Source organism: Dendrobates tinctorius, unplaced genomic scaffold, assembly GCF_039654945.1.
Source record: "Dendrobates tinctorius isolate UK_male_01 unplaced genomic scaffold, ASM3965494v1 ptg000111l, whole genome shotgun sequence".
NCBI lineage: Eukaryota > Metazoa > Chordata > Amphibia > Anura > Dendrobatidae > Dendrobates > Dendrobates tinctorius.
The window spans coordinates 10,662,583-10,686,500 of NW_027361779.1; the positions used below are offsets into that span (position 1 = coordinate 10,662,583).

The following is a 23,918-nucleotide window of genomic DNA, read 5'->3' on the forward strand; positions in this document are numbered from 1 at the left end:
CGTCCTGACGTCCCTCGGCGTCTCTGTGGAAGCTGCGTTGCTGATGAAGCTGCTTTGGCGTCTTTGATAAGGCTGCTTTGGCATCTTTGATGAGGCTGCTGTGGCGTCTTTGATGAGGCTGCCTTGGCGTCGCAGCCGCTGGGCCCAGCTGCTGAAGATTTGGAGTAGTCTTCGGGCGTTCCAGCGCCCAGGAGGAGTTGGGGCACAACAGGCCCTGATTGAGTCCTGAGATGAAGTAACCCCCTGTTATAACAGCGGGGTTGCGCTTGTTAGCAAGTTCAATGGGACTCCTGTCCCCAAGCATTGTTGTGTCGCAGAGCTCAAGAGTGGCGGTTTACTAGCCACGCGCACAGCCTGGGGCTGTGTGCAGAGTGTCTCTGTTGACGAGGAACAGGCCCCAACTGCCGACTGCAGCGGGGTGAAGGTAGCTATGAGCGGTGATAAACAGGCCGCAACCACGGGCTGAAGTGAAACGGCAGCGTCCGCGGGTGGCAGCAGGCAGGCCGCAACGGCGGGCTGAAGGGGGATGGCAGCAGCCGGCAGAGGGAGCAGACAGGCCTTGGAGGGCTCGAGCTCAGCGGTAACGGCCGAGGATGACCGGGGGGGCAGATCGTAACCTGGGATTGGGGTGAAGAGGCAGTCACCTGTCGTTAAGCTCGGTGCCTCTTTCCTGAGGGCCACTGTGTATCTACCCTCTGCTGCTGGTCTCTTCTCTCAACTGTCAGTCTCCTTCCCGTTCTCTCGCTCCCCCTCTGTCTCCTGCTCCGTGTCTGACGTATCACCAACTGACTCCTCTGCGCGCTCCCTGTCCCTTTTATACTCGCTCCTCCCCTTGCTGTCCTGTCCCTCTCAACAGTCCACTCTCCTCCTCTGTTCCCTGGGTACTGTTTCCTTAGGAACTCAGATGGCGATCCCCTTGGTTGCGGCCCGGACACTCTGTGGGGGTCCTCCTCCCTACACAAGACTTACACTTGTGCCCTGACGTCGGCAGTGAGTAGTTGCCCTGACACTTGTGCCTGACTTCACCAGTGAAGAATAATTGTGAAGCTGTGGCGCCCCTGAGGCTCAGTCGCCACAGAGGTACTGCACCTTCTCCTAAGGTGTAGTGCCCCACCAACTAGGTAAGTTGGGAACTCCTTTCCACACTCCAACACCTGCATCCCACACACAGGATAGTTCAGTAGGTCCGCCTAGCAGCTTCAGGCTGGGGGTAGCAGAGCACCCTTCGTGGAACCCTGTTTCGTAACACGAGATGTGCTGGGAGGTGGGTGGAGTTAGTATAAAAGAGGGGGAAAATGAAGAATTGTAGGTCAGTCTGACGGAAAGTCAGGCGAGAGAAGTTCAGTTCTGAAGTTAGTTTGAGTTCAGTTTGAGTTTAATTTAAAAAGAGTGCTGCAGCTGCCTCAGTGATCTGAGCCAGCTGGCACGGGAAAGAGAAGAGAAAGAGAAGGACGTAGACCTGCAACCTCAGCTTCCATAAGAGAGAGAAGGAACAGCGCGGAACGAAGGAGTAAGAGAACAGAGAGGAGTTGTGGGTTGGAAGAGGAATCCTGCCTATAGGTTCTCAGCGCAAGGCCGGGGCCCGGTCCCCGAGGTTGTACGGACACTTATGGTTCTGCAGCAGACACCGGTGGAGTAGTTGGTTGTAAATGCACTACTCCCATCCAAGACTTGGGACACAACAGCAACCGATTCACGAGCCAGGACTCTGAGAGGAGTCTCCGATAGAGGCTACAGCTGTCTGTCATGCAAGTGAGGTTCTAGGAACATCTGACAGGAGGAATTCCAGAGAACTACGGTACTGGAGTTCTTCACACTAAAAGGCGCAATAGAGGAGTCGTTCAGGAAAGGCACATGTTGGCGGAGTGTTGGAGAGGAGAACCCCGACTTGCCCGGGAGGTTGATTCTCTACCCCGGAGGACACGGCATGGAGGCAGGCACCAGTGGGTACCACGAACTGTGAGTAAAGCTTTGAAACTACAAGCCCTGGTGTCCTCCATTCATTCGTCGCTAACACCTCCAGCACCGCTACATCTGGGTACCAGCATCTATACCATTCTGCGCCTCTCCTCGTCCATTGCACCTACACTGCCCTGGGACTACAGCTCTACCTGTGGGGAGCTACACCATCTTTGCTGCACCACACCATCAGTCCCAGCGGATCTGTACGCAGCGTTGGCTCAACATCTTACTTGCCAAATACCACGGGTGGCGTCATGAACTATTCAAATAAACTTTAACACCATTAACATCACCGCTATTGATATTGGGCACCCAGGGCCACGGACCGGGTCACTGCTGCTGTGACACATCCCCCTGACACCGGCCCGGTACCGAGTACCCTGCTGCCCTGGGTGTGAGGGCGACCCAAAGCCACGTTGGGCTCAGATAGTATTCTCCTCCGGCCACAGTAGTGTATGGACTAGGGGCAGCGGAAGGTGTCGGAGACCAACCGCTGTCACCTGAAGACGAGGTTTTGTTGCACACAGGGCTGTCTTGGAAGATACACCACGCCAGCCGTTGCCGGCGCTAATGAGTTCGCAGCAGGAGCTGCAGTTTAAGGACTTCCTGACACACAAGCTAATGAACTGCCGTTATCTGAAACATAGTTCTCCACTTCACCATATCTTTTGCCTTTTATTCTGTTTAATCCCCTGTTTAACCTTATACCTCCCTGCGTGGAGTATTCCCCTGTAAATAAACCTGTCAACCTTTGCTCTGCCTCCCGTCCGTCACTGCATGCCGCTTTCCTGCTGTAACCTTACACTTGGCGTAGTCGGCAGGATGCAGTCTCCAGACGCCAACGTGGCAGACCAAGCGGTTAGGGTGCTCCAAGGGGATGACACCTGCATTAGAGGCAGAGGTTGCCATGATGGCTCTGGATGGAGAGACAAGGAATTCTGTCATGCTATGACCCCCTAGAGTACGGGACACATTCCTTCTGTAACCTTACATGAGTACTATAAGTAAACACTTTTTTCTCCCAATCCTTGTTTTTTTCAGTGCGAGTTTTCTACATTTTTCTTGATTACCTTGTTGTTGGTATCTGGATTCGCAGCAGTTATAAACCCATACATACCAGTGCCGCTTTATTCTCTATAATTATTAAAGTCTGTTCACATTACCTGCATCTGCTGCTGGTAAGCCCACTGTTTACTGCAAGCATCATGAGCTGTTATTAGTGACAGTTTTCACTACATTACAGTCTGCTGTGGAAACTATAACCTGCATTTGTTCTGGTTAACCCATCATTTGCTGTGAGCATCAAAAACTTTTATCGGAGTCTGTCCACATTACATTGCTGACTGCTGTGGACTTTCATACCTATATCTGTGTGCTGTTTCGGACCTGACATTTTCCTCTTCTCATAGCTCTATGGCTTCTGGCGTGTCACAGAATCTACAGCAAATTGAAACAGTCTCAAATACTACAATTTACCTTGGGATCAATAAAGTGTATTGTATCATATCAAATAACAGTTCATGATGCTTGAAGCAAACAATGGCTTAACTAGCAGTACATGCAAGCAATTGAAGACAGACTTACCTTAATACTCAGATATTGGGGTGAGTCAAACTGGACCTTAAGGCTGTGTGCACACGCTGCGGAAAAGGTGCGGATTCATCCGCGCGGATTTTGTACAATCCGCAGGTGAAACCGCAGGTCAAAAGACCTGCGGTTTTACCTGCGGATTGCTCTGCGGTTTTGCCCTGCGGTTTTTCATCTCCTCAATGGAGGAGATGGCAAACCGCAGGAGAATCCGCAGAAAGAATTGCATGTCAATTCTTTCTGCGGATTGAAAACCGCAGATAATCCGCGCGGAAAATTCCGCACCGTCTGCACTGCGGTTTTTGATTCCCATAGGGAATCATTGTACTGTACACCGCAGCAAAAACTGCTGCGGGTCCGCAGCGGCCAAAACCGCTGCGGAACCGCAGCAAAATCCGCAGCGTGTGCACACAGCCTCATAGGCCTAGGGAGATGATATCACTGGCAAATGACAGACGACATGTAATGCCCAACATGGAGCACAGCAAAGAGCGATGACCATAGTGGAAGGAGCAAACCATTGCTAGAAACCAGGAAAAGTGAGTAGCACATTCATGGCCAGATAATAAAAAACATGAAACATTGCTTTCAGCATTTCCCGATCCGTCTCTAAGACAAGTTTGTTGCAGCAACTGATGCAATGGATGACTGGGAACAATCCCAAAGAAATCTAGTGGATCAGTTCTGGCAATTGCTTCCCTCTGGCTTTTCTGTATCACACCAGAAGGAATAAAACAATGGACAGCTGTATAAATAGAAACAAGGCCTTATATATCTTTTACACATTATAGATATAGAAGTCTAGTTTAGTACCATGAAGAGCTGTCACATAAAAGATTTATTTGAAGAATGATTTATAAATAAATTCAGACAAGGTTGATGCTAATGTGTTTATTTAGCAAAGCTAGAAAAAGTTGATTGTAGATAACAATGCTGAGCATTGAAAAGAGAATATAGTCCTGAGCACAGAGCAGATAAAAAAGCTAAAGCCATGGATCTAGCAATCTTCAGGAGCACTTGCCAGTTCTTCAGGAGCACTTGCTAGGTCTTCAACAACACTTGCCGGGTAACACTTTCATACTTTCTTTTCACCTGCTTTAACTGTTGTTTATGAAAACAGAGAGAACAGGAATGGTTAAATGAATACTGCGAGACTGGAGTGATTCCTATATGCCACCAAAGAATTATACTCACTTGATGAGGACAGTTGTCTGAGAGACACTTTCGGTGGAACTCACATGTGTTACTCCAGATACTTTACTCTGGGGAAGAATTCCACTCACTGATGTAGCAAGTCTGCTGTCCTCACCTTCAATAAGCTTTCTGAAAAGAGAAAACGAAACATATACCTAGATGTATAGTCGAGACTTCTTCTGCCGTTCTATAAGTAGACTAAGTATACTTTGCAGTGTTCCAATGTTTGTAAAATAAAATATGAAACAACCTAAAATATTGTTTAAAATTATTCTACTGTGTTAAATATACGGCCCCCACATTGCTTTATGTATCTTTAAGGTTACAGACTACCAGACCAGCATATCTTGTTTGTATTTTTATCCTAGAGTCCTGTCTTAAATAAAAAGATATGTAAGGGTGTGTTGGGGTCAAGTCATGCCCTGCATCCCTTCCTAGTAAAATGGGTACGTTTTACGTGTAAGATGGTTTATTATGTAATGATGTATGTATAATGTATAATTATGCATTTTTATAGAACTCGGAATAGAGTTAGGGAATTATAGCACAAGTGTAGGATTTAGTTAGAGTAACAGCAACGGTTAGTATAGGATTTAGTACAGTGGGGGGCACTGTAGATTGGAATGTTGGTCAGGTTCAGGATAGAAGTGGTTAAGGAAATAGGGGATTTTCAAGTTGGGAGTGGTAGGAGCAGACATAGCTAAGACACTTTCTAGTTTAGGGCAGTTAGTGAGTTGGATGGAGATCTGTGAGGTTGATCCAGAAACGGGTTCAAGGAAGAACCAACAGTTCAGGGCCATAGGCCTGGAATTCACATGGGAACAAGGAAACAGGAGCAGCATAAGAATGGCAGCGACTAGGTTCAGTGGGATATCTTAGAACATTCAAGACCTACGGTCTCGAAAAGGTTTGGAAGAGCCATCATTTATTTCGCCCTCGGAGGGGAGAACGGGCGTGGACCTCCAAGCAAGAATTAGTCTTGCTAGTTGGGAAGCTGTGGTATTGGATGATACGCTTTAGGAACAAAGATTGCCAGGAAAGCAAGGAACAGCACAGTGGGAAGGAACTGTGATCAGTGAGAATTTCTGTGCGGTGTCTGTGACTGAACTGAACTTGTTGTGTAAAGTTGAGTTGCTAAAATGGACTCGGGACCGTGCAACCTGAGGAGATCTCCAATCCAAAAGTGAGTGACTTGCATTACACACAAACCACACATCAGGCGAGACATTATATTTTCTTTGTGGGGTGCCAGAATGTGCCTGAACAGCAGCCCCTTGCTATGACTACCACCGTGGCCACCTCACAGATATACGACTTACTGATAATGAACAAACATATCATCAGTCAGTAACAGATTTTGGCAGGTTCACTTTCTGCTTGAGCTCGACAAAGCAAAGCATTTTCTACATTAGCACATTACCAGTGCTTTATATGAAGGGGTATGGGTTAGTGGATTATTTCAACATATATACACAGAAGAGGGTTGGCTTAACCATTGAAATGTGCCAGTCAGCCAGACTCCTTCACAGCATTGGTCACAAAGTCCACAGAGGAAACTTTGAGCACAAGACAATATTGCCCAGCCAAGAATCCCAGGATCTATTACATAATTACCATGGGTTTGCAAGGAAGTAGAATTGTGGATAAGCTTGAGAGCAAAAACTTGAAAGGAAGTCAGTCAACCCAAACTGATGCTATAAACTAAGTACTTAATCTTGTACCCTCTTTCTAATATGCCATGACATTATAGGGAAACTTATGTCTAAATGGATGCTATTGTAATCAATATCACTTCACTTTGTACTGTAAGGTGACTACCAGATGCATATTTGATGTTAGGAATGTATCACAGAGGTGATTGTCCTCCATGATGCAAATCTAGAGAAATGTGCACATACTTCTAAGAGGCTTGTTTCCTGCATCTGGGTTAGGTTTACGGGCAGTCTGAGAGATGGGAGGGTCAGACTTCCCCCACACCCCATCTCTGGGTGTGGTTCACATGATAAAATGGAGTCTGCTTGTTTGACACATGGTCTGTGTGTGGAGGTAAGAAGACCTCCTCTGTGATGTCTCCGGACTGAGCCAGTATACTGGCTGCTATCCAGCCTGTGTGTCCTTGACAGTCTCTGAAGTGACTTTGTTGGAACTGTTTACTTTGTTTTGCCTACACTGAAAGGCTACTTGTTTTCTTTTGCTTGTGGCATGGCTTATGAAGCACCAATAAACCAGCCTGGACACATAAATGGAAATTGTTTCTGTGTTACCCAAGGGAGTAGCATTCCCACAGTACCAAAAGCAGCCAAGGAGCTCAGATTCTATGACTGTAACCTTTTATGTCAAACAGAGAAAAAAACAAATTATTCATACCAAATACCTAACAAACACTTAATTGAACAGAAATAATACTCCTGTTACCTATATGTGGCAATCTCAATATCCAGGGCCATTTTTACACTCAGTAAGTCTTGATATTCCCGTAAGTGCAATGCAATTTTTTCCTTTAGAGATTTTAAATGATCTTCAAATTTCCTGATTTTCTCCTAATTATTGAAATTGAAAATAAATTAAATCATTGGGAAAGTGAACAGGATAGGTAAAATTACCACTGCTAGAGCTACTAACCACAAGCCATTACCTACCTGTAGCTCCTCTATCTCAAGTTTATTCATTTCTTGGGTCTTTTTCAATTGGGCCTCCAGTGCTGCATTTTTGTTTTTAAGGGATTCTAATTCAGTTTCTTTGCTTTTAATCTGCAATGAACCCTCTCAATCAGAAACATATTTTTGACATTTTCTTTACATTTTTACAACCAAATAAACACTGTATTAGAGCTCCTGATAATTCTGTAGATGCCAAATTACCATTGGTAAGGTTAGGGGACCTGTCACAGAGATGTGTGATAAGGTGACTAGTCAGTCCTGCACTGAGAGATATGCACATGAATAAAAACTATGAAGATTTTCTCATATAGAGTAACGCAAATAAATGGTGAGGAAGGAGAGATGGACTGGGTAACTTCATTGTTCCTTGCATTTCACTCGCATGCTTTTCATTGAAGGAAAAGATTTCGATCACAGTTACTGATGATGATTAGACAGATTTAATGCACACCTTAATCACATTTTGACTAAGGCTTAAAGGGAATCTGTTACCCTTTTTTTGAGATATCATATAATGATATCATTCAATTGTGTGTCACATAAGGATTCTCTTAGTACTTTTGCTTCCCCTGACCCCGCACCTTTCATGCATAAATACCTTTTTTATATCGGTTCAGATGTATGTAAACTGCTGCAGTCTGGTCCGCTGGGTGGGGCTTATTCACCTGCTCCCCCCTCCCTGTCTTGCTCTACACAAGAAGAAATGCATAGAGCAAGACAGGGAGGGGGGGAGGAGCAGGTGAATAAGACCCGCCCATCGGACCAGACTGCGGCAGTTTACATACATCTGAACCGATATAAAAAAGGTATTTATGCATGAAAGGTGCGGGGTCAGGGGGAAGCAAAAGTACTAAGAGAATCCTTATGTGACACACAATTGAATGATATCATTATATGATATCTCAAAAAAGGGGTGACAGATTCCCTTTAACGTAAAGACTTGATGGTAGACATATTTAAGGACTTCCTGTGTGTTATACCATTACGTAGTGTCCAATTGGGGTGCCAAGGGCCTGCCGGTGGCATTGACCGTAAGAGCCCATTGTTTAGGCACATACAAAAATTTCTATACCAACTTATATAATAATAAACTGATCTGGTTGTTTTATGAATTATGGAATTTAGCTTTTGCAGTACAACATAGTGAATCAGGTGTATTGTGCCAACTACTACTCCTATAGAAGAGTAAGGGGCTCATTCTTGCAAAGAGCCCACCAGAGGATTCACGTGTTTACTTGTGGGCAAGTACAAGGTTGCCATCCCAGTTTAATTGACCAATCAGGACCCACCATGAAAAAAACAATGTTGGCTATAGACTAAATGTATTAGATTTGAAAAAAAAAACAATGATCTCAACATGCGTATGGAAAACTATCAGTACTGCCATTTTATCTTGACATATTGGTAACTGCTTTGTGTGAATGGGTCTTTAATTAGCTGCCTCCAACCTATGGAGATTTTACTTGAGATTTTGAGTCTGTATAATGCAGAGCACAGAAGATAGTAGTCACAATCCAAATGTTAGGGACATCACAAGATAGGCTCCACATGAAGTGACATCAATGGGCTCCAAGGCCTTTGCAGCCCCACTTACGCTTCTCTTGCAGTTTGCCATGTCTCCTCTGTAATGTCTCACGTTTTCAGCATGCTTTGTAGAAGCTTGACTGAAGTCAACAAATTTGCTTTTGTACCACTCGTCCATCTCCTAAGGGTAAGAGCAGCAGAAGACATAATAAGCATGGGGATGTAGACATGTAGTGTCAGGTCTTCACAAAGGAAGGTTCATTAAGGTCTTATGAACACCAAACTCTTTAATTAACCACCTTGCAGCAAAATGACTGCAGCACAGGGGAACCCTCAAGCTTTCCATTTCCAATAGAGCAATGAGTGTGTTGGGCTATGTAGGGGTTAATAGAGCAAGCTAGGAAAGAGCTTTGTGTGCATCAATCTATGAGGACTGTCAGGGATGTCCAATGGCTACATTCTGATTTATCGGATACAAGATAAACAAGCTTTTTAGGTTGCCACAAATATTAAGGAGAATCTGACATCTAATTCGATATTTCCCCAAACAGGATGTGCTCTAATTTTAACCTGCAGGTTCTTGGCTGCAATTTCTTCATATTCTGTCTGAATGTCCCTTAGAGCAGCAGCAAAGTCTGGGATGGAGAATGCCAGGACACAGGAGGCATCCATGTTGTAGATCTGCTTCATCAACTCCTCAATCTCCTGCATTGACAGAGAGGGTCCTGGGTTACACTGCGCACCCCATACACAAGAGTGGTAGAGTTCTCAATGTGAATGTGTCCTTACCTCCCCGTGCACTCGCTGTAGAAATGCAATCTCTGTCTCTAAAGTTTTCAGCTGCTTTTCCAATGCAATCCGTCTGGCAGTGGCCGCATCCACATCCTACAGGAGACACCACAGCAAAGCAATAGTATCAACTGCAGGAAGACACCACAGCCTTCACAATGCCGAGATATTCTATAGGACTGGGCCCACACAGCTATAGGTGATAGATTCTAGTCCAATCATAATGACATTTACCACCACTCATTTATACAGACAGCACATTGTCACTTACAGTAAATACATCCTAACTGTGTCGGGCAACTATAGAGCTGGTAATGGGCTAGATTGTAGCAGATTAGCGGAGTATGGCCGGAGTCACACTAGCGATTAAATCGGACGAATGCAATGCGATAAAAAATCGCATTGCATTCGTCCCAATGTTATTCTATGGGGCAGCTCCCATCACCAGATTTTTTTTCTGAACGTTTCCTCGGACCGAGACAATCGCAGCATGCTGTGATTGTCACCGATTTTCGGATCAGACTCGCCAATGCAAGTCTATGGGGGCGATAAAAAATCGGATTACAAACGGACCAGAAAAAAGCCGGCAATTAATTTAGCAATACAGTAAAATCACACTGACAGGTTAAATAAAAAAAACTAAATAATAGATATTGACACATAGAATACAATATATATATATATATATATATATATATATATATATATATATATAATTCATGCAGTTCTTCATAGCAGAATAGCCACTTTAACATTTGCCGGCTTCTGTAAATTCATTCCCCTACCCGACATGAAATGACACATGGTTTACATATAGTTAACCATTTCATTTCATGTTTTTTTTATGTCTATCACTAGTAAATAGATGAGGGTTTTTGTGTAAAATTTTGGAGTTGTAGGTGTTAATTTAAGGGGTTAATTCGTTGTAAAAAATTGCGGGGAATTCCGCTGATGTCACTGAGGCTGCAGGGAGTCCCCGCAATTTCTTACAACGAATTAACCCCTTAAATTAACACCTACAACTCCAAAATTTTACACAAAAACCCTCATCTAATTACTAGTGATAGACATAAAAAAAAACATGAAATGAAATGGTTAACTATATGTAAACCATGTGTCATTTCATGTCGGGTAGGGGAATGAATTTACAGAAGCCGGCAAATGTTACAGTGGCTATTCTGCTATGAAGAGCTGCATGAATTATATATATATATATATATATATATATATATATATATATATATATATATATATATTCTATGTGTCTATATCTATTCTTTCCTTTGTGTTTGAAAACCTGTCATAGGGCTCCATTAGATGTCCATTTTGCAAGCCGGCGAGAAAATCTCGCAAGACGGATGTCAAACGGATGGTTACATGCAATTAAAATCGGATGAATGAAGAAAAATTGCATCAAAAACGGATCACTGGTCAAGAAACATTTGTGCGATTTCGGACCATTAAAATTGGACCGATTTTTTATTCGTTGTGTGTGACTCCAGCCTATGACTGAAATCGGCAGGGCCAGAAAGTCCACAATAGCAAATATACAATGTGTCAACCTTATGTGTATGTAACCAAACCAAAGAAAAAATGGAATCAAGAGCAATGAATAAAATGTAAGGTTTTTTATTTATACTCAACAGAATAAAATACAATATGTAGATAGCAAAGTATCAACAAATACAAATAAGGGAATCAGCGACATCCAATTACCACATATGTATAAAGGTCATGGCACAAATATTCATCTATAAGTACAGGCAGATAATAGTGACATAATCGGCTTTCTCTCAATTATCTTTTAAATGCAATAGTAAGTAACATCTCCCATAAAGTGCATAGTGCATATGATACAAAATATATTATAATCATCAAATATGGGTCTAAAAACCACCAGTGTGAGACACTGTCAGCTGTTATAAGAATAGCATAAGTAAGCAAGGGGCAGAGATAGCAAAATTTATAAACAAATGCCTGAAGTTCAAAATCAGAAGTACGAACCTACACTCACTGGCCACTTTATTAGGTACACCATGCTAGTAAGGGGTTGGACCCCCTTTTGCCTTCAGAACTGCCTCAATTCTTCGTGGCAGAGATTCAACAAGGTGCTGGAAGCATTCCTCAGAGATTTTGGACCATATTGACATGATGGCATCACACAGTTGGCGCAGATTTGTCGGCTGCACATCCCTGATGCGAATCTCCCGTTCCACCACATCCCAAAGATGCTCTATTGGATTGAGATCTGGTGACTGAGGAGGCCATTTGAGTACAGTAAACTCATTGTCATGTTCAAGAAACCAATCTGAGATGATTCGAGCTTTATGACATGGCGCATTATCCTGCTGAAAGTAGCCATCAGATGTTGGGTACATTATGGTCATAAAGGGATGGACATGGTCAGCAACAATACTCAGGTAGGCTGTGGCGTTGCAACGATGCTCAATTGGTACCAAGGGGCCCAAAGATTGCCCAGAAAAAATTCCCCACACCATGACACCACCACCACCAGCCTGAACCGTTGATACAAGGCAGGATGGATCCATGCTTTCATGTTGTTTACGCCAAATTCTGACCCTACCATCCGAATGTCGCAGCAGAAATCGAGACTCATCAGACCAGGCAACGTTTTTCCAATCTTCTACTGTCCAATTTCGATGAGCTTGTGCAAATTGTAGCCTCAGTTTCCTGTTCTTAGCTGAGAGGAGTGGTACCCAGTGTGGTCTTCTGCTGCTGTAGCCCATCTGCCTCAAAGTTCGACGCACTGTGCGTTCAGAGATGCTCTTCTGCCTACCTTGGTTGTAACGGGTGGCAATTTGAGTCACTGTTGCCTTTCTATCAGCTCGAACCAGTCTGCCCATTCTCCTCTGACCTCTGGCATCAACATGGCATTTCCGGCCACAGAACTGCCGCTCACTGGATTTTTTTTCTTTTTCGGACCATTCTCTGTAAACCCTAGAGATGGTTGTGCGTGAAAATCCCAGTAGATCAGCAGTTTCTGAAATTCTCAGACCAGCCCTTCTGGCACCAACAATCATGCCACGTTCAAAGGCACTCAAATCACCTTTCTTCCCCATACTGATGCTCGGTTTGAACTGCAGGAGATTGTCTTGACCATGTCTACATGCCTAAATGCACTGAGTTGCCGCCATGTGATTGGCTGATTAGAAATTAAGTCTTAACACACAGTTGGACAGGTGTACCTAATAAAGTGGCCAGTGAGTGTATATAATATGTGGACAGCGGGACCCCTGAAGAAGCAAGAAGCGAAACGCGCGTAGGGGTCCCGCTGTCCACATATTATATAGGTTTGTACTTCTGATTTTGAACTTCAGGCATTTGTTTATAAATTTTGCTATCTCTGCCCCTTGCCTACTTATGCTATTCTTATAACAGCTGACAGTGTCTCACACTGGTGGTTTTTAGACCCATATTTGATGATTATAATATATTTTGTATCATATGCACTATGCACTTTATGGGAGATGTTACTTACTATTGAATTTAAAAGATAATTGAGAGAAAGCCGATTATGTCACTATTATCTGCCTGTACTTATAGATTAATATTTGTGCCATGACCTTTATACATATGTGGTAATTGGATGTCGCTGATTCCCTTATTTGTATTTATTGATACTTTTCTATCTACATATTGTATTTTATTCTATTGAGTATAAATAAAAAAACCTTACATTTTATTAATTGCTCTTCATTCCATTTTTTCTTTGGTTTGGTTATATAGCTTTAATGGATGAGCTTTATTATTGACAGCCGTTTATGTGGTACTTATGTGTATGTAGTAGATTTCATTTCTGTGTTGATAGATAGATAGATAGATAGATAGATAGATAGATAGATAGATAGATAGATAGATATGGGATAGAGATAGATAGATAGATAGATAGATAGATAGATAGATAGATAGATAGATAGATAGATAGATAGATAGATAGATAGATAGATATGGGACATAGATATGGGATAGATAGATAGACAGAGAGATAGATATGAGATAGATAGAAGATAGATAGATATGGGATAAATAGATAGATATGGGATAGAGATAGATAGATAGATAGATAGATATGAGATAAATAGATAGATAGATAGATAGATAGATTTGGGATAGATAGATAGATAGATATGGGATTGATAGATAGATAGATAGAAGATAGATAGATAGATAGATAGATAGATAGATAGATAGATAGATAAGATAGATAGATATATAGATAGATATGGGATAGATAGATAGTTGGGCATAGAAATACATGCAGCCGCACACTCCGGTCCCAAGTGCTGGCGGCAGTGCTGGGTACTGAGACGCGAGACTCCTGCGAGTTTCTCGCAAGAGTGACCTCGGCCTAAAGCTGTGGATTTAGTGGCCCTATATAAGTAAGTAAAATAAATAAAATTAGTATTTATAGTAGTAGTGGTATAAGTAATAGCAGTAGTATTAGTAGTAGAAAGAGTATTGATAGTATTAGTAGCAGCAGTAGTAGCAGTATTAGTAATAGCAGTAGTATTGGGGTAGTATTAGTAGCAGCAGTAGTAGTATTAGCAGCAGTATTGGTAGTGGTATTAGTAGCAGTAGTATTGGTAGAGATAGTAGTAGTATTAGTAGTAGTAATAACTGGTATTAGTAGTAGTAGCAGCCATAGTATTGGTAGTGGTAGTAATAGTAGTAGCAGCAATAGAAGTGGCATTAGAAGTAGTAGCAGCAGAAGTATTGGTAGTGGTATTAGTAGTATTAGCAGCAGCAGTAGTATTGATAGTGGTACGAATAGCAGTAGTAGTATTGGCAGTGGTATTAGTAGTAGCAGAATAGTATTGGTAATGGTAGTAGTAGCAGCAGTAGTATTGGTAGTGATATTAGTAGTAGTAGCATCAGTAGCATTGGTAGTGGTATTAGTAGTAGCAGCAGCAGTAGTAGTAGTATTTAGTAGTGGTATTAATAGTAGCAACAACACCAGTAGTATTACTATTAGTAGCAGTAGTACTGGCACTAGCATTAGTAGTAGCAGCAGTAGTATTTAATAGTGGTATTAGAAGTAGTGATAGCAGCAGTAGTAGTATTTGGTAGTGGCATTAGCAGCAGTAGCAGCAGTAATATTGGTAGTGATATTAGTATATAAGTAGTAGTAGCAGTAGAAGTATTGTTAGTGGGATTAGTAGTAGTAGCAGCAGTATTAGTATTATATTAGTAGTAGTAGCAGTAGTATTGATAGTGGCATTAGTAGTAGTAGCAGCAGTTGTATTTGGTAGTGGTATTACTACTAGCAGCAGTTGTATTAGTAGTAGCAGAAGTATTATTTGTTAATGGTATTAGTAGTTGTAGCAGTAGTATTAGTAGCATCTGCAGTAGTATTGGTAGTGATATTAGTAGTAGTTGCAGCAGCAGTAGTATTAGTAGTAGCAGAGGTAGTGGCATTTGTAGTAGTAGTAAAAGTAGTATTGGTAGTGGTATTAGTAGTAGTAGCAGCAGTAGTATTGGTAGTAGTGGAAGTAGTATTGGTAGTGGCAGTAGTAGTAGCAGCAATAGTATTAGTAATATCAGATGTAGTATTGGTAGTGGTATTAGTAATAGTAGCAACAGCAGTAGTATTAGTAGTAGCAGAAGTAGTATTGGTAGTGGCAATAGTAGTTGTAGTAGCAGTCTTATAAGTAGTGGCATTAGTAGTAGTAGTAGCAGTAGTAGTATTAGTAGTAGTAGCAGCAGTATTGATAGTGTCATTACTAGTAGTAACAGAAGTAATATTGGTAGTGGCATTTGTAGTAGTAGAAGAAGTATTTGTAGTGGTAGTAGTACTAGCAGTAGTAGCATTAGTAGTAGCAGCAGTAGTATTGGTAGTGGTATTTGTAATAGTAGCAGCTGCAGTAGTATTAGTAGTAGCAGAAGTAGTATTGTAGTGGTATTAGTAGTAGTAGCAGTAGTATTGGTAGTAGTGGAAATAGTATTGGTAGTGGCATTAGTAGTAGTAGCAGAAGCAGTAGTATTAGTAGTATCAGAAGTAGTATTGGCAGTGGTATTATCAATAGTAACAACAGCACTAGTATTAGTAGTAGCAGAAGTAGTATTGGTAATGGCAAAAGTAGTAGTAGCAGTAGTATAAGTAGTGGCAGTAGCAGTAGTAGTAGTAGCAGTAGCAGTACTATTGGTAGTGGCATCTGTAGTAGTAGCAGAAGTAGTGTCATTTGTAGTAGTAGTAGTAGAATTAGTATTGGCAGTGGAATTAGGAATAGTAGCAGCAGTAGTATTTGTAGTAGTGGAAGTAGTATTGGTAGTGGTATTAGTAATAGTAGCAGCTGCAGTAGTATTAGTAGAAGCAAGAAGTAGTATTGGTAGTGGCATTAGTAGTAGCAGTAGTATTGGCAGCAGTATTAGTAGTAGCAGTAGTAGTATTTGTAGTGGCATTTGCAGTAGTATTAGTAGCAGCGGTATTAGTAGTATCAGCAGTTGTATTGGTAGTGACATTAGCAGCAGTAGTGTTGGCATTAGTATTAGTAGTACCAGTAGTAGTATTTGTAGTTGAGTTAGCAGTAATATTAGTAGCAGCAGTATTAGTAGTAGCAGCAGTAGTATTGGTAGTGACATTAGCAGCAGTAGTGTTGGCATTAGTATTAGTAGTACCAGTAGTAGTATTTGTAGTTGAGTTAGCAGTAATATTAGTAGCAGCAGTATTAGTAGTAGCAGCAGTAGTATTGGTAGTGGCATTAGTAGCAGTAGCATTGGTAGTGGTATTAGCAGTAGCAGCAGTATTTCCATGGCAATTCTGTTGGTGCATGTAGCAGTACAGAAGTGATGTTCTGTGGAGCACTTACACACTATGCAGTATAAGGCGTTTATGCCTCCTGCACACGTACACTACTGACGTAAAGCTGAGACTATTCTTCCACTAGAGACTTCAGTACAGCAAGGTATAATTGCTATTGGGGGCTGTATTCTAGTGTGAATTGTCAAGCAGGAAGAACAGGTAACATTTCCCTGCACATTCGTAGCATGGAGCCTAGAAGCCACTTTGAGGGGCCGCAGTGTCGGCTCCCTGGTCCTGGGGGGATCAGGCTGGGTGACAGCGATCTGTTCTCACCCCTGTGTCATCCTGCTCTGTACACACTGTGTAAGGGGGTGAGATATAACATTCTTCTTGCTTCCCTTCCTCTAATTGCCTTTGATTTGTTAATATGTACATATTGCTAATATTGATAATGTATATGTTGAATGCTTGCGGTACTGCTACATATAAAGATGTATTACCACTCACTTTACTGGTACTGCCACATATATATGTGTTACCATGCTTTAGAGTCTGTGCTCCTTAGAGTTATACTGTATATAATATAAAGTGATGTATATTGATGTTCATGTATAGTATAGGGTAAGTAAGTGCACCCTGTTGGGGACACTAGAGGAGGGCACTTTAGTACATAATTCTTATACATAGGGTAAGTAAGTTATCCACGGCCACTGTGTGTCATAGCAGTGGGCCAGAACAAGAAAGGAAAGATTTGGCGACTTATTGCCAGGACAGATGCTTTTAGGGCAGGAGTTGGTTGGACTGAGGAAATGAAGGAAGTTGGAGCTTCGACGAGTTTGGTACAGACGGGCCAGATGCTTTACCAGAGACAACCAAACCTGGTGACTGATGACTTCGAGTATGGGGCGAAACAGGCAGAAGGAATTGTCATCATGGTGAGGTCAGGCGAGGAAGGAACTGGGGAGCAGTCTAGGACGGTCCGGTCTGGGCGTGTACTGCACAGAAGTGACAGCCAGAAAGCGAAAGATGAGGAAACAAGTAATTGTCATGATGTGCCATCTGTGGATGTAACTTGTGAAGTACTCAGTAAAGGAAATGTTAAAGTAAACTTGGACTGTGTCTCTATTGCTGGGGGTCGCCTGAAAGAGGGACCGTCGTTGCTTGGGAAGTGCCCGGGGGAAGCTAAGTCTGGAGATACAGGTATGCTGATGAGAAGAATACAGTTTTCTGTAGGGGAAGGACTGGACATAAATATTGCGGTTGTTCAGGTCACGACTACAGTCCTGTCCCTCCCTTACAACTACACACAGCTCCGGTGGTTGCCTGCAGTGATTACAATGTATGATTAGGGGAATGTGGGGAATCGTGTGCGGCATCTCTCTGGCCACAAGGCTCCTCTACTCCACACTCAGGACTGAGTCCCCACATCACACAATGGCTCCTCGCTCATCAGAGAGAAGTGCAGGGTGAGAAGTCAAAAAGGTGCCAGACCATCACTCTGGATTAGTTATAGCCCCCCGTTTACCCCATGTCCCCCTCCAAGGAGCAGAACAGCAGTGCAGAATGATGTTGCCTCCTGCTCTGTTGCTGGCAGTCAGCGGGTTAAGGCTGAGCCTGATTCCCATAAGCAGATGACAGATGTGTGAGAAGACAATGGGTAATAGGTGAGTGTGGCCCAGACAGCTCCTCACAGGGCGGAAAGCTTCGATGTCCCCTTCAGCCTTTTTCCTCCCCTCCACTGCTTCTTCATGGCGTTTCTTCATGGCGCTGAGTTCTTCAGACACTGATGACTTGGCAGCCACTGCTAGATCCTGTTAGAGAAAGCAGAGTCTTATGCCTGGCTAACCTGCAGCATCCCCCCTCCCCAGCCACTGCCAGGGGTCTCAGTGCCCCAGTCTGTGCATCCTCCATCTCATACCCAGCACTGACCTAACCCAGCTACATTGTTGCATCCTTGTATTTGATATCTTTTTTTCTGGCAGCAGTCAGTTCAGACTTTATCCCCCAATTCCCTAACCCCTGTTCTCACTACTTTATAACTCCAGATGTGATCAAATGTAGTTCATTTATTAAGCTTTCCACATTAATGTCACTTTCTGCCCCTCTAAAACAAAGCAGCCCCATTATTATCTCACTTCTCCAACCAGGCTGTGCTAAATGCTTAACTTATTCTTTAACCAACTTGTTTCCTAGCAACTGGATAAACAATCCAACCCAATGGGGGGAAGTGGAGACAAAACATCCTACCAGTCACACAAAGCTTTCCCCAGCAAGATCTGCATGATGATCAGGGGTGAAGCCAGCTGAGGAGAAGTGACATGTGGCCCAACAATGCCTAGAACTTTCCATACACTGGCCTCACACAGACTCCCAGTAATTCAAGATTTATAGACCCCCTTATCCTCAACAGATTGAAGGTTAAAAGGCCAATGCACTTGTGTACTACACCAGGCGCCAGAGCCCAGCACTGTGGATTTCATCTGCATACAAAGGAAAAGTCCGGCAGATATATGGAGCAGTGCAAAGCAAGGTTTGGCCAGTGCAAGACACCAGCTGTAAGAGCTACAGAATAACTGCAGTGTATAGTAAGCCCTAGCCATTGCAAGACACCAGCTGTAAGAGCTATAACTGCAGTACAAAGCAAGCCCTAGCCAGTGCAAGACACAAGATGTAAGAGCAGTACCTGCAGTGCAAAGCAAGCCCTGGCCAGTGCAAGACACCAGCTGTAGGAACTATAACTGCAGTGCAAAGCAAGCCCTGGCCAGTGCAAGACACCAGCTGTAGGAACTATAACTGCAGTGCAAAGCAAGCCCTGGCCAGTGCAAGACACCAACTGTAAGAGCTATAACTGCAGTGCAAAGCAAGCCCTAGCCAGTGCAAGACACCAGCTGTGGGAACTATAACTGCAGTGCAAAGCAAGCCCTGGCCAGTGCAAGACACCAGCTGTAGGAACTATAACTGCAGTGCAAAGCAAGGTTTGGCCAGTGCAAGACACCAGCTGTAGGAACTATAACTGCAGTGCAAAGCAACACCAGGCCAATGCAGGACTCCCACTGTAAGAGCTAGAACTGCAGTGCAAATCAAGCCCTGGCCAGTGCAGGTCCCCAGCTGTAAGAGCTAGAACTGCAGTGCAAAGCAAGCCCTGGCCAGTGCAGGTCCCCAGCTGTAAGAGTTATAACTGCAGTGCAAAGCAAGCCCTAGCCAGTGCAAGACACAGCTGTAGGAACTATAACTGCAGTGCAAAGCAAGCCCTGGCCAGTTCAAGACACCAGCTGTAAGAGCTATAACTGCAGTGCAAAGAAAGCCCTAGCCAGTGCAGGACACCAGCTATAGGAACTATAACTGCAGTGCAAAGCAAGCCCTGGCCAGTGCAAGACACCAGCTGTAGGAACTATAACTGCAGTGCAAAGCAAGCCCTGGCCAGTGCAAGACACAGCTGTAAGAGCTATAACTGCAGTGCAAAGCAAGCCCTGGCCAGTTCAAGACACCAGCTGTAGAACTATAACCGCAGTGCAAAGCAAGCCCTGGCCAGTTCAAGACACCAGCTGTAAGAGCTATAACTGCAGTGCAAAGCAAGCCCTAGCCAGTGCAAGACACCAGCTGTAGGAACTATAACTGCAGTGCAAAGCAAGCCCTGGCCAGTTCAAGATACCAGCTGTAGAACTATAACCGCAGTGCAAAGCAAGCCCTAGCCAGTGCAAGACACTAGCTGTAGGAACTATAACGGTAGTGCAAAGCAAGCCCTGGCCAGTGCAAGACACCAGCTGTAAGAGCTATAACTGCAGTGCAAAGTAAGCCCTAGCCAGTGCAAGACACAGCTGTAGGAACTATAACTGCAGTGCAAAGCAAGCCCTGGCCAGTGCAAGACACCAGCTGTAAGACCTATAACTGCAGTGGAAAGCAAGCCCTAGCCAGTGCAAGGCACCAGCTGTGGGAACTATAACTGCAGTGCAAAGCAAGCCCTAGCCAGTGCAAGACACCAGCTGTAGGAACTATAACTGCAGTGCAAAGCAAGCCCTAGCCAGTGCAAGACACCAGCTGTAGGAACTATAACTGCAGTGCAAAGCAAGCCCTAGCCAGTGCAAGACACCAGCTGTAGGAACTATAACTGCAGTGCAAAGCAAGCCCTAGCCAGTGCAAGACACCAGCTGTAGGAACTATAACTGCAGTGCAAAGCAAGCCCTGGCCAGTGCAAGACACCAGCTGTAGGAACTATAACTGCAGTGCAAAGCAAGCCCTGGCCAGTGCAAGACACCAGCTGTAGGAACTATAACTGCAGTGCAAAGCAAGGTTTGGCCAGTGCAAGACACCAGCTGTAGGAACTATAACTGCAGTGCAAAGCAACACCAGGCCAATGCAGGACTCCCACTGTAAGAGCTAGAACTGCAGTGCAAATCAAGCCCTGGCCAGTGCAGGTCCCCAGCTGTAAGAGCTAGAACTGCAGTGCAAAGCAAGCCCTGGCCAGTGCAGGTCCCCAGCTGTAAGAGTTATAACTGCAGTGCAAAGCAAGCCCTAGCCAGTGCAAGACACAGCTGTAGGAACTATAACTGCAGTGCAAAGCAAGCCCTGGCCAGTTCAAGACACCAGCTGTAAGAGCTATAACTGCAGTGCAAAGAAAGCCCTAGCCAGTGCAGGACACCAGCTATAGGAACTATAACTGCAGTGCAAAGCAAGCCCTGGCCAGTGCAAGACACCAGCTGTAGGAACTATAACTGCAGTGCAAAGCAAGCCCTGGCCAGTGCAAGACACAGCTGTAAGAGCTATAACTGCAGTGCAAAGCAAGCCCTGGCCAGTTCAAGACACCAGCTGTAGAACTATAACCGCAGTGCAAAGCAAGCCCTGGCCAGTTCAAGACACCAGCTGTAAGAGCTATAACTGCAGTGCAAAGCAAGCCCTAGCCAGTGCAAGACACCAGCTGTAGGAACTATAACTGCAGTGCAAAGCAAGCCCTGGCCAGTTCAAGATACCAGCTGTAGAACTATAACCGCAGTGCAAAGCAAGCCCTAGCCAGTGCAAGACACTAGCTGTAGGAACTATAACGGTAGTGCAAAGCAAGCCCTGGCCAGTGCAAGACACCAGCTGTAAGAGCTATAACTGCAGTGCAAAGTAAGCCCTAGCCAGTGCAAGACACAGCTGTAGGAACTATAACTGCAGTGCAAAGCAAGCCCTGGCCAGTGCAAGACACCAGCTGTAAGACCTATAACTGCAGTGGAAAGCAAGCCCTCGCCAGTGCAAGGCACCAGCTGTGGGAACTATAACTGCAGTGCAAAGCAAGCCCTCGCCAGTGCAAGACACCAGCTGTAGGAACTATAACTGCAGTGCAAAGCAAGCCCTGGCCAGTGCAAGACCCCAGCTGTAAGAGCTACAGAATAACTGCAGTGTATAGTAAGCCCTGGCCAGTGCAAGACCCCAGCTGTAAGAGCTGTAACTGCAGTGGAAAGCAAGCCCTCGCCAGTGCAAGGCACCAGCTGTGGGAACTATAACTGCAGTGCAAAGCAAGCCCTGGCCAGTTCAAGACACCAGCTGTAAGAGCTATAACTGCAGTGCAAAGAAAGCCCTAGCCAGTGCAGGACACCAGCTATAGGAACTATAACTGCAGTGCAAAGCAAGCCCTGGCCAGTGCAAGACACCAGCTGTAGGAACTATAACTGCAGTGCAAAGCAAGCCCTGGCCAGTGCAAGACACAGCTGTAAGAGCTATAACTGCAGTGCAAAGCAAGCCCTGGCCAGTTCAAGACACCAGCTGTAGAACTATAACCGCAGTGCAAAGCAAGCCCTGGCCAGTTCAAGACACCAGCTGTAAGAGCTATAACTGCAGTGCAAAGCAAGCCCTAGCCAGTGCAAGACACCAGCTGTAGGAACTATAACTGCAGTGCAAAGCAAGCCCTGGCCAGTTCAAGATACCAGCTGTAGAACTATAACCGCAGTGCAAAGCAAGCCCTAGCCAGTGCAAGACACTAGCTGTAGGAACTATAACGGTAGTGCAAAGCAAGCCCTGGCCAGTGCAAGACACCAGCTGTAAGAGCTATAACTGCAGTGCAAAGTAAGCCCTAGCCAGTGCAAGACACAGCTGTAGGAACTATAACTGCAGTGCAAAGCAAGCCCTGGCCAGTGCAAGACACCAGCTGTAAGACCTATAACTGCAGTGGAAAGCAAGCCCTAGCCAGTGCAAGGCACCAGCTGTGGGAACTATAACTGCAGTGCAAAGCAAGCCCTAGCCAGTGCAAGACACCAGCTGTAGGAACTATAACTGCAGTGCAAAGCAAGCCCTAGCCAGTGCAAGACACCAGCTGTAGGAACTATAACTGCAGTGCAAAGCAAGCCCTAGCCAGTGCAAGACACCAGCTGTAGGAACTATAACTGCAGTGCAAAGCAAGCCCTAGCCAGTGCAAGACACCAGCTGTAGGAACTATAACTGCAGTGCAAAGCAAGCCCTGGCCAGTGCAAGACACCAGCTGTAGGAACTATAACTGCAGTGCAAAGCAAGCCCTGGCCAGTGCAAGACACCAGCTGTAGGAACTATAACTGCAGTGCAAAGCAAGGTTTGGCCAGTGCAAGACACCAGCTGTAGGAACTATAACTGCAGTGCAAAGCAACACCAGGCCAATGCAGGACTCCCACTGTAAGAGCTAGAACTGCAGTGCAAATCAAGCCCTGGCCAGTGCAGGTCCCCAGCTGTAAGAGCTAGAACTGCAGTGCAAAGCAAGCCCTGGCCAGTGCAGGTCCCCAGCTGTAAGAGTTATAACTGCAGTGCAAAGCAAGCCCTAGCCAGTGCAAGACACAGCTGTAGGAACTATAACTGCAGTGCAAAGCAAGCCCTGGCCAGTTCAAGACACCAGCTGTAAGAGCTATAACTGCAGTGCAAAGAAAGCCCTAGCCAGTGCAGGACACCAGCTATAGGAACTATAACTGCAGTGCAAAGCAAGCCCTGGCCAGTGCAAGACACCAGCTGTAGGAACTATAACTGCAGTGCAAAGCAAGCCCTGGCCAGTGCAAGACACAGCTGTAAGAGCTATAACTGCAGTGCAAAGCAAGCCCTGGCCAGTTCAAGACACCAGCTGTAGAACTATAACCGCAGTGCAAAGCAAGCCCTGGCCAGTTCAAGACACCAGCTGTAAGAGCTATAACTGCAGTGCAAAGCAAGCCCTAGCCAGTGCAAGACACCAGCTGTAGGAACTATAACTGCAGTGCAAAGCAAGCCCTAGCCAGTGCAAGACACTAGCTGTAGGAACTATAACGGTAGTGCAAAGCAAGCCCTGGCCAGTGCAAGACACCAGCTGTAAGAGCTATAACTGCAGTGCAAAGCAAGCCCTAGCCAGTGCAAGACACCAGCTGTAGGAACTATAACTGCAGTGCAAAGCAAGCCCTAGCCAGTGCAAGACACTAGCTGTAGGAACTATAACGGTAGTGCAAAGCAAGCCCTAGCCAGTGCAAGACACAGCT

General features: G+C 44.6%; 1 protein-coding gene across 1 annotated transcript in view; it reads right to left on the reverse strand.

Moving 5' to 3' along the window:
* Positions 1-4,739: 4,739 nt before the first annotated feature.
* The window catches only part of LOC141100940 (desmin-like), a 28,160-nt gene continuing 8,981 nt past the window's right edge, over positions 4,740-23,918 (reverse strand). Inside the window, exons 4-10 of the mRNA XM_073589710.1 lie at positions 18,168-18,287; positions 9,717-9,812; positions 9,498-9,632; positions 8,998-9,108; positions 7,383-7,493; positions 7,159-7,283; positions 4,740-4,872 (exon numbers count right to left, since the gene is read on the reverse strand). Coding sequence (XP_073445811.1) covers positions 4,740-4,872; positions 7,159-7,283; positions 7,383-7,493; positions 8,998-9,108; positions 9,498-9,632; positions 9,717-9,812; positions 18,168-18,287 — 831 coding nt within the window. The remainder of the gene's footprint in view (positions 4,873-7,158; positions 7,284-7,382; positions 7,494-8,997; positions 9,109-9,497; positions 9,633-9,716; positions 9,813-18,167; positions 18,288-23,918) is intronic.